Source organism: Mya arenaria, chromosome 5 (genome assembly GCF_026914265.1).
Source record: "Mya arenaria isolate MELC-2E11 chromosome 5, ASM2691426v1".
In the NCBI taxonomy this organism is placed as follows: Eukaryota; Metazoa; Mollusca; class Bivalvia; order Myida; family Myidae; genus Mya; species Mya arenaria.
The window spans coordinates 60985063-61000110 of NC_069126.1; the positions used below are offsets into that span (position 1 = coordinate 60985063).

Sequence of the window (15048 nt, forward strand, 5' to 3'; positions counted from 1 at the left end):
AACACACTTGACTATCAATCCAGGGGTTTCAGGTTTCAATATTCCTCTTCACATCACAAAAAAAACTAATTGTCTTCCGGGAGAGACGTTAAATGGGGGTACCGTGTGACAGTGCTTTACACTGTGTATTAAAGAACCTGGGTAGCTCTAACCAGGGTAACATTCTGCATTTACGCTATGCTCCAAAAAAAACTAAAATGACTAACAATATATGAAGCACTCACCGAATGGGTAAGGCCCGAGTGCGAGTATAAATAAGCTTACACACCACCACCACTTTGGTGCTTAATCGGTCAATATTTGATGTTATTGTGTACAGCATTTAAGGTAGAATGTCATGAACAATGAAGAACAAAGTGCGTTTTTTATCAAATGAGTTTATGAATAAAACAGGGGTGGTAGATAAAAAATAACTATACATATACAAACATAACAAAAACAGATTCAGGCTTTGAAAAACAGTTGTGCCTGTCATTTTTATATTGGATCACAATCTGCACAATCTATCATCTATGTGTCTTAAAGGTATCAGAAACATGATTAATTTAGTAATCTCACCAATCATTGTATATCATCGTCGGATACCCCCGATACACAGTATGCTATGCTTCGTTGTTTACCGTGGGCAATTTGGCTAGGAAAGTCTCATAATCATTAATAATTAATGAGGCAGTTTCATTGGTTCCTCAAAGTACCAGGCCCCAATTTCTCGAAACTTCTTAAGCTCAACAGGCTTAAGTCGCTTATTTCAATTAGCCAAAATGCATTCTGAAAATGGGTTTTGATCAATGAAAAATGGTTTATTCTGATAATCATACAGATTATTCCTACATAATTTCTAAAAATTCTTGAAGAAGTTAATATAACACATTTTAAAGAACAACAAAAATGGTGAGATTAGCTTAATCCTGTTATTAGGGACTTAAGAAGTTTCGAGAAATTGGGGCCAGATGCTTTAAGGTTGAAGAATATTCTGCCGATTGACGGAGATGAACCGGGTCCGCCTTCTCAGTACAATAATATTAGGCAGTAGTCAAGACCACACAGCCACGGAGGACACTGTAAAGCTATTGAACAATATTTGAGTGTTACATGCGTATTCATTGGAAGAAGAGTTTTCTCTCCTGCCTCATGTATATTCATTAAAACGAGATTTCGTCAGTCAATTGTCCCAAGGTATGTATGGAGTGTAACGGAAGAAAGTATCGTGGTTGCCGACGATGATTGGATCTATGACTGGTGGCTCATATAACATTGGTATCATGAAGTTTGATATCATTAAGTGTGGTATCATTTGGTCTGGTAACATAATAACTTTGGTTCCATCTAGCTGGTTATTAATATGTAATATAAGACTAAAATAAAATTGAAATAAGGTCATCACAGTTTATATTTTTGTTCTTTATTTACACTTTAACCGAACATAAAATGGCCTATTATGCAATCTTTCAAGGCCAAATAAGCTTATTTGTAAAAAAAATATTCAATTGTATTATGCCATTTGTTTGCCATAAAACTCTTTCAAATGATAACAAAGTCTTATGTGGCCACCAGGCATACAAATTCACATGTCTGTGTATACATCTGATACCTGACAAAAACATAATTATAAATAGAAATATTAATTGTACAACAGTTTTAAAGTTAATGTTCATCGAAAAAATCTCTTTTGTAGAGGTGTTTTTAGCAATATGTGGTATTTTAATTATGTTATAAAAATTAATATACATTATTTTTTCGGAATATCAATACTATCGAACTAATAGACTAAGTGATGATTCGGTTGTTAACTTTGCCCCATAATTTTTTGACACATGTACAATTAATTTACCACTTAAAAGGACTAGACACCATTATGGTCCAAAACTCTGCAAATACAGTATTTCCTCAAAACAAGCCTGGATATGTCAATGCGAGCTATTACGAGACTGATAATACATCATTTTACATAATTAAAAAAATAAACACTGTCTCAGCTGAGTTTTCGCATTTTAAAATAGCGCACAATGGTTTCCCAGTTTATAAAGTGCAGAATGTTTTTCCCAAACACCTTGCAAATCATATGATCGATTCATACACTAAACAGTCAATAAGAGTCTTAGCTACCTGCTGTCATTTTCAACAAGTTGAACCTCTTTCAAAAGTTTCAATTGAACAATTTCATCTACGCTGTTGATCTGCCGTGCTCTGTGTCTTCCTTATTTCGCAGCAGTATTTTGCTTCCGTGCAAAGTTTGTTCTTACGGGAAGCCATAAGTATGTATATTTAGCATGTGAAAGTCTATTGATGAGTACAGATAAATATACCAACGCTATTGTTAAACACTGGGATTTAGGTGGTAGACAAACCCAGTAAAATTTGCATTGGACAAAAAGCACAAAAACTGCAAAAGACGTATGTGTTGTACGTGATGTGATACATCAATATGTAAGATTCAAAGCTTTAAACACAATATCAATTTCATGTAAATTTCTGACAATTTTCTTTCTTTCTTGAAATTGAACCATCTGGCGTCTAGTTCCTTTAAGGACCTAGAGTGCTTAAATAAAAATGCTGTGAAAAATAGATTTTTAAACTATAAATTCACTACACAATTTCTTAGACTTATATAAGGATAAAAGTACCCATAAGCCTTGAAAATTAATAACTGGTGTAAAATCAATCAAAAAACACATTGCAACAAAAATGTAATATAAAACAAAATAAACAAGCACGAACAAAACATCATAATAAACAAACAATACAAAAGTACACATTGTTGAAACAAAAACAAACAATAAAATAATCTACCTGAAATAGAATGCCATAAAAATGACAATATATTCAAAAAGAAGATATATTTATTCATATTTGCACAGAAAATCAAATGCACCAAACTCTTAGCACTTAAGCAATATAATTCAAGAAATATAAAAAAAACACCAACCAATGTGTTCATAATGGTGATGCTGTTTAATTTTTTTTCAAATTTTGAATATGCATAACACATCCGACATAAAAAAGACACACACAGATATATTTCGTTCTACTACTTTTGTATGTAAATTATTGTGATTTTTTTTTTAAATCTATACTATATAACACATTACTGGTACACATAATCAAAAACACATTTCCTACTGTTGTATGTTTTCTGCAAAAGCTTCTTAACCAAACCATCTATTGAGAATGCTGGTCCTTATCAATTTTCATGAAAACCATTTAGTATTTACTATATACACTCTTACGTTTCCACACAATGGGATCCCCAGATGGTCTGTGATTTAATAGTTTAAAAAGTCTCTTACAAAAACCATCCATAGGCATTAAGAATTAAGATATGTTATAACTGACTCAGATAATACTTCAGCAGACCGGGAAACCAAGTATGATGGGGTACCAAAGTCTGCTAAGAGGTGAAAAAGAAATTGTTAATGATTCTGCACAGTTCTTATTGAAGGCTGATTTTATCAGCAGAAATGTTTGGTTTATAATCTAAGAATCAATGTATTTGTAGTTGCCTTAAAAATAGCAAAGCTAATACTACACAGTTTCAACTATGGCATTAATATTACATCACATTTGTTACAAGAGTGCCATGGTCAAAGTCTGTCTGTCATTTTCAGTCAAACAAGGGGCATAACTCAACAATTTATTAAAACCAGAAAAATAGTTATGCAGAGTTGAGTGCCTTGCTAGACTAATATTGTTTTGGGCAATATGGGAACAAAGTTTCATTTTCAGTCTTCGAATTCCGACAATAATGCTGAAAATGATACAGAGGGAATCATTATACCTCAACTATGTTTCTTTGAAACCCATACATGCTTATAAAACACCCAATGTTAAAAAATGAACCTCTAAATTTCAGTGGATTAAGCCACATATATTAGTTTAATGTTTCAGAAAAATGGTCTGATCAATACTGAATGTCTATAATTAATCATGGACTATTCTGATAATGAAATAAACCATAAACTTATAATTTACATATCTGTTCAAACCATATAAAATTTTCTAGTGCACATAAACTACACAAAAAGACATTACCAGTAATTCCCATTTAAAGACATGTAAAATCATAAATAGTTACTACATGTATAATAGTATATAATAGTTATAAATTTATAATATGCACAAAGTAATACAGAGATTCTTAATAGAACATACAAAAAAAACAACGAAAAAGTAAGTTATTCGGCCATAAATAGGGAATATCTATGCAAATTTATTATTATTTGAATTAAAAATCCAACCATGGAATAGGTACTATATAAAAATATTCTACGAGCAGAGAAAATATATGTAAAACTTAAGACCAAAATATTTTTACAAATATGGCTTTTTTTAAATCTGGATTTTTTGATGGGTTTTGCCATTGTGATCTCTCTCGTTAATCGAGGCAGCATGAAAAGACGAGAGAGAGTTAAGTCCTTTAATACATTAAAGCATTGTCTACAACATATTTTGGTCATTGAATTCACACATTCTCAACCAGTAAACAGAACCAACAAAACGATACCACCATATTAAAATGATAAACATGTACATAAAAGTTAAAAAAAATGTAAAATTTCAAAATTTACAAATCTGGCTTCTTTTTTAAGCATTGTTTAATGCGATAACAATTATTTTAACTCTTAAAGCCCTTTGATGACTATCAGTATTATTTTTATCTTCTTAAGAAAAAAACATCAACAAAAAATTAACAAAACCATGAAATTACTTTAACATGTCTAAGAAGACGTACAAATTATTAAGATGTTATGTTGTACCATGCAATACATTTTCCTTGCTTCTATGTACAAAAAAAGGTCAATATTATGATATTCAGTTTTACATCCATAATCAAATAATTATCTTATCTAGTATATGTAGATATTGTATTATATCTATAACCTTCAAAACTTGTGGAAGTTCGATATTATAATAACATGTACTTTCCAAAAAATCTTAAATTCTAAGAACATAATTAATAAGAAACATAAGAAACATACCCGGAACTTAATAAATGCGACAATCTTTGTTGGGGAAAATTCCTTAGTCAAAATGTCTTGTCAAAAATCCAAAACAAAACACTTTGAATTTTTCAACAAATGGCACAAAACACAAACACTACATGACAAACAAACAATAATCCTCTAGGGTAGTCCTCTATAAATGTTCGGGATGGTGTCGTAGACAGTTAATGAAATCCTTGGGATCCATTTCTCGTACACAGATTCTGTAAATTGCCGTAAACAATGGGAACCTGAAATAAAAAATAACAAGAGATGTTTGTCAAACATTATGCCCCCTGAGCGCCAAGTTGCCAGAAATATTTGGACAATTGAATGAAATATGCATGGACTGAAATGACAGCTGATTTGTCATTGGATGCATATGAGGCAGGTCATCTACTGGTCATACCTAATCTTCATGTCAAGTTTGATGACCATAGGTCCGGGAATTGTTGAGTTATCACTCGGACAAGCTTTGGTCTTCCAACAGACCGACCGACATGTGCAAAGCAATTATATAACCCCTCTGCTTCGAAGGGGGGCATAATTAAACTAGATGTTCACTGAAAACTGATACTTAAACTCATGCATTTAGTGACATATAAATTTCTACTGTCTACTATATAAGAAAATAAAATATGGACAATCAGAAAACCTTTTTTCAGCTTACAGTCACACTGACCTTGACCTTTGACCCACTGACCTCAAAATCAATAGGGTTCATCTGCTGGTCATGACCATGTTATTGATCGGAAACCGTTTTTCATGTTAAGGTCACACTGACCTTGACCTTTGACCTCAAAATCAATAGGGTTCATCTGCTGGTCATGACCAATACACCTACCAAGTATGAGGTTCCTGGGTCAAAGCGTTCTCAAGTTATTGATCGGAAACCGTTTTTCATGTAAAGGTCACACTGACCTTGACCTTTGACCCACTGACCTCAAAATCAATAGGGTTCATCTGCTGGTCATGACCAATAAGCCTACCTAGTATGAGGTCCCTGGGTCAAAGCGTTCTCAAGTTATTGATCGGAAACCGTTTTTCATGTTAAGGTCACACTGACCTTGACCTTTGACCCACTGACCTCAAAATCAATAGGGTTCATCTGCTGGTCATGACCAATACACCTACCAAGTATGAGGTTCCTGGGTCAAAGCGTTCTCAAGTTATTGATCGGAAACCGTTTTTCATGTAAAGGTCACACTGACCTTGACCTTTGACCCACTGACCTCAAAATCAATAGGGTTCATCTGCTGGTGATGACCAATACACATACCAAGTATGAGGTCCCTCGGTCAAAGCGTTCTCAAGTTATTGATCGGAAACCATTTGGTATTCCGACCGACCGACCGACAGACAGACAGACCGACCGACCGACCGACCGACCGACATGTGCAAAACAATATACCCCACTTTTTTCAAAAGAGGGCATAAAAATATTTGTTAAAAATTCAGATATTTGGAGATGTCGAGGCTTGCTACACGAATGTATACTTTTCATCTTTTTTTAATGCATTAACGTAGTACATGCTGTTGTAATAAAGAGTATAAACATAGCTATGGTTCTGCTAGAAATCGCGTGATGATCCTATATAACAGAAAAATTAGCAATGGGCACCCAACATAAGCAATAATCGATTCATCAATTTTAATTGACTTTCACCAAACCTTCTCGAATACTCTTTTAAACCCTTTATCTGTGGGCTATTATAAATTCAACAACAATAAACTAGTTTTCATAGCAGAACTTTTTCAATTGATTGTTTTATTATATTTTCAGAATTTCTGATTGAGAAATTTTATTCAACAATTGGGGAAAAAACATTCCTTTTGGCTTGTGGACGTTATTAGTTACGGGATTAGTAGCTGACAAGATATGAGATATACGGGGCAAAGGAAACCATATCGGGTGAGAGTGCAGTTTGAACCCGAATATGGTTTCCTACATCCCGTATTTCCCATATTGGGTCACCTACTAACCCTGTAACGTATTTTTATCATATCGACAAACTGTTTACATGTTTAAATGTTTGATTTATACATCAGAATATTCATTGAAATCAGGAAATAGAAGTGATTTTGGTACGATATAAATTTGGTGACCCAATATGAAAAAATTTGGGGTCACCGCGAGACCAGTTCTGAACCAATGGCGTTGCATCATTTATGTTGGAGGCGTGATATAGCCGAATATCTGCCATCAAAATGGCTAAAAAACCCATGCACCTTATTAATTAAAGAAAGATAACATTGTTCTAACCTTTCTAGCATGTTTTTCTGGCTAAGCACTTTAAATATGTCCTTGGCAACGAGGGGCCCCTGGAAACTCTGACCCCGCAATATCTCCTTCTCTAGCTGTCGTATAGTCTGAAAAGATAAAATAATTGCTTGTAATTTGCAGCCATTTTTATCACATACTGTATACCCTGGTAATGTGTTTTGATCTTTTCCACTTAATTATTGACTAGCCATGATGACATAGCGTGTATAAATTGCTATTCAGTATGTTTTTCACATATTATTTTGACAGTTTTGTGCTTTTCATTTGAGGGAATTGGAGTATTGCTGGAAGTGATGGATGCTCCCCAAACGCACATTTTGGCAGAAATGGCAGAAATTGTAATACAATGTGAAAGTATAAGGTGAATGGTTGTAGCATTTTTATGAAGATGTCAATATCATAACGTATAACAATATGGGCAGGTTTGAGAATTAAATTTTAAGCAATGAAATTAAAAAAGCACAACTGAGTAAGAAGTAAGCTAAGTTAGTAGCACTTAAAGCTTATAGTACTGTAAATGTACTTACTTTGCAAGAATATATCAAAGGAAATCTATTTTCGCCATATACATTATGAATATACATCTATTCATTTAAATAATGGTACAGATAAAACAGTAGATGATAAAGTATGCTATAACAGTATGTCATTTATATACCTCTGGCCCAATTTCTCGAAACATCTTGCCCCAATTTCTCGAAATACTTATTAAGCTTATAAGGCTTAAGTAGCTTATTTCAATGAGTAAAAATACCTTATTAGATTCTGATAAATTAAAAGTTAATTGTGATTATCATAAAGATAAATTAAATCCTATTTAAAATGTAAAAACTTTTAAAGAAGTAAATATTAAGCAAATTATAGAAAAGTAAAAATAGTGAGCTTAGCTTAATCCTGTTTTAAGGGACTTTAGAAGTTTCGAGATTTTGGGGCCTTAAGTCCCTTATAACAGGATTAAGCTAAGCTCACTATTTCTGTTTTGGTATAATTTGTGCAATGTTTACATTCTTTAAGTTAACGGTTCTTGAACTTCAATCTTTATGCTAAGCAACATAAGCTATGTTTTATTTAGTAAAAACCTGATTAAGTAAGAAAATTGGCTTAATAAAATAAGCTACTTTAAAAGCTTGTTACTCTTAAGTAGTTTCGAGAAATTGGGGCCTGGAGATCATTTCAATAATGATCTTAGACGATCTTATACTCTAGTCATAAATATAAACATTGTCATATTTTCATTACTTTGCCATAGATTTGTGTGAACTGAACTTAATTAAGACAGCATTAAAGATAAACACAAAGAAGAGAATTGAAACAAATCATATCTCGGCCGTTCCTACAGATGTAAGATTTTTGAAATTACGATTACAATCCTTTACCAAAATAGGCTCCTGGGCTTATCATAAGACTTGACCTCTATGATGAGGAATAACATTGCCTTTCTGTTACTTTGAGTTGGAAAAAATTATCATACAGAAACTCTATAAATTAAAGCTCAACATTTCAATGAATCAAAATGAACAGAAAACTATTTTATTTCAGTTGGCAGTTTTTGACATCCAAATATGTTGAATACTCTACAAAACTTCCAATTATTGATGTTACATTTGAAATGTTCATGCAAGTGGCAGATCTAACGAATTAAAAGATTTAAAGACACCACTTAAAATCAGGAGTTCGTTAAGTGACATCACTTAAAATCATGAATCAGGAGTATGACATCACTGAAAATCATGAGTTAGATATGTGACATTACTTAAAATTATGAGTTAGATATGTGACATCACTTAAAATCATGAGTTAGATATGTGACATCACTTAAAATCATGAGTTAGATATGTGACATTACTTAAAATCATGAGTTAGATATGTGACATTACTTAAAATCATGAGTTAGATATGTGACATTACTTAAAATCATGAGTTAGCTATGTGACATCACTTAAAATCATGAGTTAGAACTGTGAAATCACTTAAAATCATAGTTAGTTATGTGACATTACTTAAAATCATGAGTTAGTTATGTTACATCACTTAAAATCATGAGTTAGTTATGTGACATCACTCAAAATCATGAGTTAGTTATGTGACATCACTTAAAATCATGAGTTAGTTATGTGACATCACTTAAAATCATGAGTTAGTTCTGTGACATCACTTAAAATCATGAGTTAGTTATGCGACATCATTTAAAATCATAACTTTACTCACAGTCAATGAAAGTTCATTGTAATATGTATCAACATATACCAAGTGAAAATTGTGTGTTTAGTGCACCTGAATGTCAAATCTATCATGGCAGTAGCAAATCATAACAAGAGGCCCAAAAGGGCCTATGCTCTACTGGCATGGCTTTTGTGGTCATATCAATCCAGAGCATGTATGTATGGGTAAAAGGCAACAGACATATAGTTTATGTTTTGTGTTTGGGTTACCTGAAAACGTAGCACGTTCAACATCTGAGCCCAGAAAGTATTGTAAGCAGATTAGATGCATGAACTATTTTAATATGTGCCAAGTAAAAGTCATCTGACAAAAAAAAAGCTTTCAGAACTGTACTCATAGTAAAAATTTCTGTAGTTTTAAAAGTTAAAAAAAGTTGGTCAAAAGGTCAAAGTCAGGGGCATCCTAGGACAACATTGATCAATTTGAACAAACATTCACAATCAATTGTGCTGAGATGGATGCACAAACACACAAAAAGATCTTCAAACCTTTCCAGATTTATGTTTACCAAACCTGTGAACCCTGGGTGTGGCCAGTTATGACACCAGGTGCATAACTTAAACATTCACAACCAGAAACTCTATAAATTAAAGCTCAACATTTCAATGAATCAAAATGAACAGAAAACTATTTTATTTCAATTGGTAGTTTTTGACATCCAAATATGTTGAATACTCTACAAAACTTCCAATTATTGATGTTACATTTGAAATGTTCATGCAAGTGGCAGATCTAACGAATTAAAAGATTTAAAGACACCACTTAAAATCAGGAGTTAGTTAAGTGACATCACTTAAAATCATGAATCAGGAGTATGACATCACTGAAAATCATGAGTTAGATATGTGACATTACTTAAAATCATGAGTTAGATATGTGACATCACTTAAAATCATGAGTTAGATATGTGACATCACTTAAAATCATGAGTTAGATATGTGACATTACTTAAAATCATGAGTTAGAACTGTGAAATCACTTAAAATCATGAGTTAGCTATGTGACATCACTTAAAATCATGAGTTAGTTATGTGACATCACTTAAAATCATGAGTTAGCTATGTGACATCACTTAAAATCATGAGTTAGATATGTGACATTACTTAAAATCATGAGTTAGAACTGTGAAATCACTTAAAATCATGAGTTAGCTATGTGAAATCACTTAAAATCATGAGTTAGAACTGTGAAATCACTTAAAATCATAGTTAGTTATGTGACATCACTTAAAATCATGAGTTAGTTATGTGACATCACTTAAAATCATGAGTTAGTTATGTGACATCACTTAAAATCATGAGTTAGTTATGTGACATCACTTAAAATCATGAGTTAGTTCTGTGACATTACTTAAAATCATGAGTTAGTTATGCGACATCATTTAAAATCATAACTTTACTCACAGTCAATGAAAGTTCATTGTAATATGTATCAACATATACCAAGTGAAAATTGTGTGTTTAGTGCACCTGAATGTCAAATCTATCATGGCAGTAGCAAATCATAACAAGAGGCCCAAAAGGGCCTATGCTCTACTGGCATGGCTTTTGTGGTCATATCAATCCAGAGCATGTATGTATGGGTAAAAGGCAACAGACATATAGTTTATGTTTTGTGTTTGGGTTACCTGAAAACGTAGCACGTTCAACATCTGAGCCCAGAAAGTATTGTAAGCAGATTAGATGCATGAACTATTTTAATATGTGCCAAGTAAAAGTCATCTGACAAAAAAAAAAAGCTTTCAGAACTGTACTCATAGTAAAAATTTCTGTAGTTTTAAAAGTTAAAAAAAGTTGGTCAAAAGGTCAAAGTCAGGGGCATCCTAGGACAACATTGATCAATTTGAACAAACATTCACAATCAATTGTGCTGAGATGGATGCACAAACACACAAAAAGATCTTCAAACCTTTCCAGATTTATGTTTACCAAACCTGTGAACCCTGGGTGTGGCCAGTTATGACACCAGGTGCATAACTTAAACATTCACAACCAATTTTGTTAAGATGAATGCTCAAACTACAGAACTTAAAGCTAAACAAGAGGCACATCAGTGCCTGTGCTCCACTGGCCAAAAGGTTCAAGCAAAGACCACCTAACGAACATTTTCGTCAAGTTTCATAGAAATACAATCATCAATTTTTGAGGAGAAGTTATTTAAAAAAAAATTTTACTTTAATAGCTCTGGCTGCCATGTTGTGCAGTGGATCGAAATGATTTGGGCAATTTGAGTAAAGGAGTAAGGTTTTTAAATTGATCTTTTTGTGAGAACTTTATGCTTATATGTTTACTCATAAATTATTATTGTTTAAAAATTATTTTATTATTGTTTAAAAATTATTTAAAGATGCTATACGTGAAAAATTAAGACATTTTTTTTTTCTATTAAAGGGAGGTAATTCAGTAGTAAAATGTAATCAAAGCTATTAAAGCATGGCATTTCTTTTCTAACCATGTTGATATTATTACAGTCTATTCAAGCAAGATGCCTTTTGTTTTTACATAGTACCCATAGGTTCTGAAAAACAAGGAGCACTATTCCCAACAGAAGGATGTCACTCCCTATCACTGCATGAGCATCATAATAAAGAAATGTTTACTCAAACTGCAAGCTGCTCAATTGAAATAGGTATTTACCTCAAGCATACAGTTTTATAATGTGGCAAAATAGTCGGACTACTAGATTGTCATTCGGACTAGTAAAATATGCCATTATGCTAGTCCAACTGGCTAGTAGGTTAAAATGTTTTTCGTGAAGACTGCGGACGAGAAGTCCTTAAAGGTTTTTCTACTTTTAACTCTCGCAGCCATATTGTGCAGCGGACCGGAACCATTTGGGCAATTTTGGTTAAAGGGCATCCCAATGAACATTTATGTAAAGTTTCATCAAAATCTGATAATCGGTTTCTGAGAAGATGTAGTTTAACGTTTTTTTCTATTCTTAGCTCTGGTGCCCATGTTGTGCAGCAGACCAGAACTGTTTGGGCTATTTTGGTTAAGGACTACCCAAGTAACATTTCTGTCAAGTTTCATTGCAATACGATCATCGGTTTCTGAGGAGAAGTCGTTTAAAGGTTTTTCTATTTTTACCTCTGGGGGCCATCTTGTGCAGTGGACCGAAACCATTGAAGCAAATTTGATAAAGGACCATCCAAGGAACATTTCTGTTAAGTTTCATCAAAATCTGATCATCGGTTTCTGAGAAGATGTTCTTTAAAGGTTTTTCTATTTTTTTGCCCTGGCAGCCATGTTGTGCAGCGGACCAGAACCATTTGAGCAATTTTGGTTAAGGACCACCCAAGGAACAATTCTGTCAAGTTTCATCAAAATCTGCCTATCCGTTTCAGAGGAGATGTCGTTTAAAGATTTTGCTATTTTTAGCTGTAGCGGCCATATTGTGCAATGGACCAGAACCATTTGAGCAATTTTAATAAAGGACCACCCAAGGAACATTACTGTCAAGTTTCATCAAAATCTGCCGAACCGTTTCAGAGGAGATGTCGTTTAAAGATTTTGCTCTTTTTAGCTCTGGCGGCCATATTGTGCAATGGACCGGAACCATTTGAGCAATTTTGGTAAAGGACCACCAAAGGAACATTCCTGTGAAGTTTTGTCAAAATCCGCTTATCAGTTTCAGAGGAGATGTCGTTTAAAGTAAAAGTTTACGCACGCACGCACGCACGCACGCACTCACGACGGACAATCTGTGACATCATAAGCTCCATGGCCTTCGGCCAGTGGAGCTAAAAATGGCCTTTGGGCTTTCAACAAGAACAAGGCAGAGTAATTCACAAAATCAACTGCAGAAGCAAAAAGCAACAAGAGCTGTCACAGTATGTGACGAATACCCCCGAATGTGACATTGACCTACGAACAAGGTCAGTACATGAAAAGTTTATCTTGCCTTTACGTGTCAAATACATATGGCAAGTTATTTTAAATTGCCTCTGAACATAAAAAAATACCACCCATACTTGACAACCTACACTGTTATGTCCTTATATTCAGAATTCCCTTGTGAATAAACACTTAGTGTATCTTTCACCTTAGAGGTAGGGACATGGGTCTTGCACACGACACGTCGTCTTCGTATGTGGAAAACATGTAGCAAGTGATTTTAAAATCTGTCCATACAAGGGAAAGTAACAGCCCTGACACGACAACCTATACTCTATGTCCTTATATGCAGCACTCCATTGTGAATAAACACTAAGTGTGACCTTGACCTTTGAGGTAGGGACACGGGTCTTGCACGCGACACGTCGTCTTGGTATGTTGAACACATGTGGCAAGTTATTTTAAAATCTGTCCATACAAGGGAAAGTTACAGCCCAGACACGACAACCTATACTCTATGTCCTTATATGCAGCACTCCATTGTGAATAAACACTAAGTGTGACCTTGACCTTTGAGGTAGGGACACGCGTCTTGCAGGCGACACGTCATCTTGGTATGTGGAACACATGTGGCAAGTTATTTTAAAATCTGTCCATACAAGGGAAAGTTACAGCCCAGACACGACAACCTATACTCTATGTCCTTATATGCAGCACTCCATTGTAAATAAACACTAAGTGTGACCTTGACCTTTGAGGTAGGGACACGGGTCTTGCACGTGACATGTCGTCTTAGTATGTGGAACACATGTGGCAAGTTATTTTAAAATCTGTCCATACAAGAGAAACTTACAGCTCGGACACGACAACCTATACTCTATGTCCTTATATGCAGCACTCCATTGTGAATAAACACTAAGTGTGACCTTGACCTGTGAGGTAGGGACACGGGTCTTGCACGCGACACGTCGTCTTGGTACGTGGAACACATGTGGCAAGTTATTTTAAAATCTGTCCTTACAAGAGAAAGTTACAGCCCGGACACGACAACCTATACTCTATGTCCTTATATGCAGCACTCCATTGTGAATAAACACTAAGTGTGACCTTGACATTTGAGGTAGGGACATGGGTCTTGCAGGCGACACGTCGTCTTGGTATGTGGAACACATGTGGCAAGTTATTTTCAAATCTGTCCATACAAGAGAAAGATACAGCCCAGACACGACAACCTATACTCTATGTCCTTATATGCAGCACTCTATTGTGAATAAACACTAAGTGTGACCTTGACCTTTGAGGTAGGGACACGGGTCTTGCACGCGACACGTCGTCTTGGTATGTGGTACACATGTGGCAAGTTATTTTAAAATCTGTCCTTACAAGAGAAAGTTACAGCCCGGACACGACAACCTATACTCTATGTCCTTATATGCAGCACTCCATTGTGAATAAACACTAAGTGTGAACTTGACCTTTGAGGTAGGGACACAAGTCTTGCACGCCACACGTCGTCTTGGTATGTGGAACACATGTGGCAAGTTATTTTAAAATCTGTCCATACAAGGGACGGACAGACGGACAGACGGTGCGATTTTAATATGCCCACCTTCGGGGGCATAAAAATCCTAGACTTGCAAATTGTCTCCCTTAACTTTAGACTTGAATTTACATGTACATGTAAACTTGGCTAAAAATAGAATTCGCTCATGCAGACCTGGCTAAA

General features: G+C 34.5%; 1 protein-coding gene across 1 annotated transcript in view; it reads right to left on the reverse strand.

Annotated features, from left to right (window-relative positions):
* Nucleotides 1-357: 357 nt before the first annotated feature.
* The window catches only part of LOC128233998 (glycerol-3-phosphate dehydrogenase [NAD(+)], cytoplasmic-like), a 33826-nt gene continuing 19135 nt past the window's right edge, over nt 358-15048 (reverse strand). Inside the window, exons 8-9 of the mRNA XM_052947914.1 lie at nt 7243-7349; nt 358-5230 (exon numbers count right to left, since the gene is read on the reverse strand). Of these exons, the coding sequence (XP_052803874.1) occupies nt 5134-5230; nt 7243-7349 (204 nt within the window). The 3' untranslated portion in view covers nt 358-5133. The remainder of the gene's footprint in view (nt 5231-7242; nt 7350-15048) is intronic.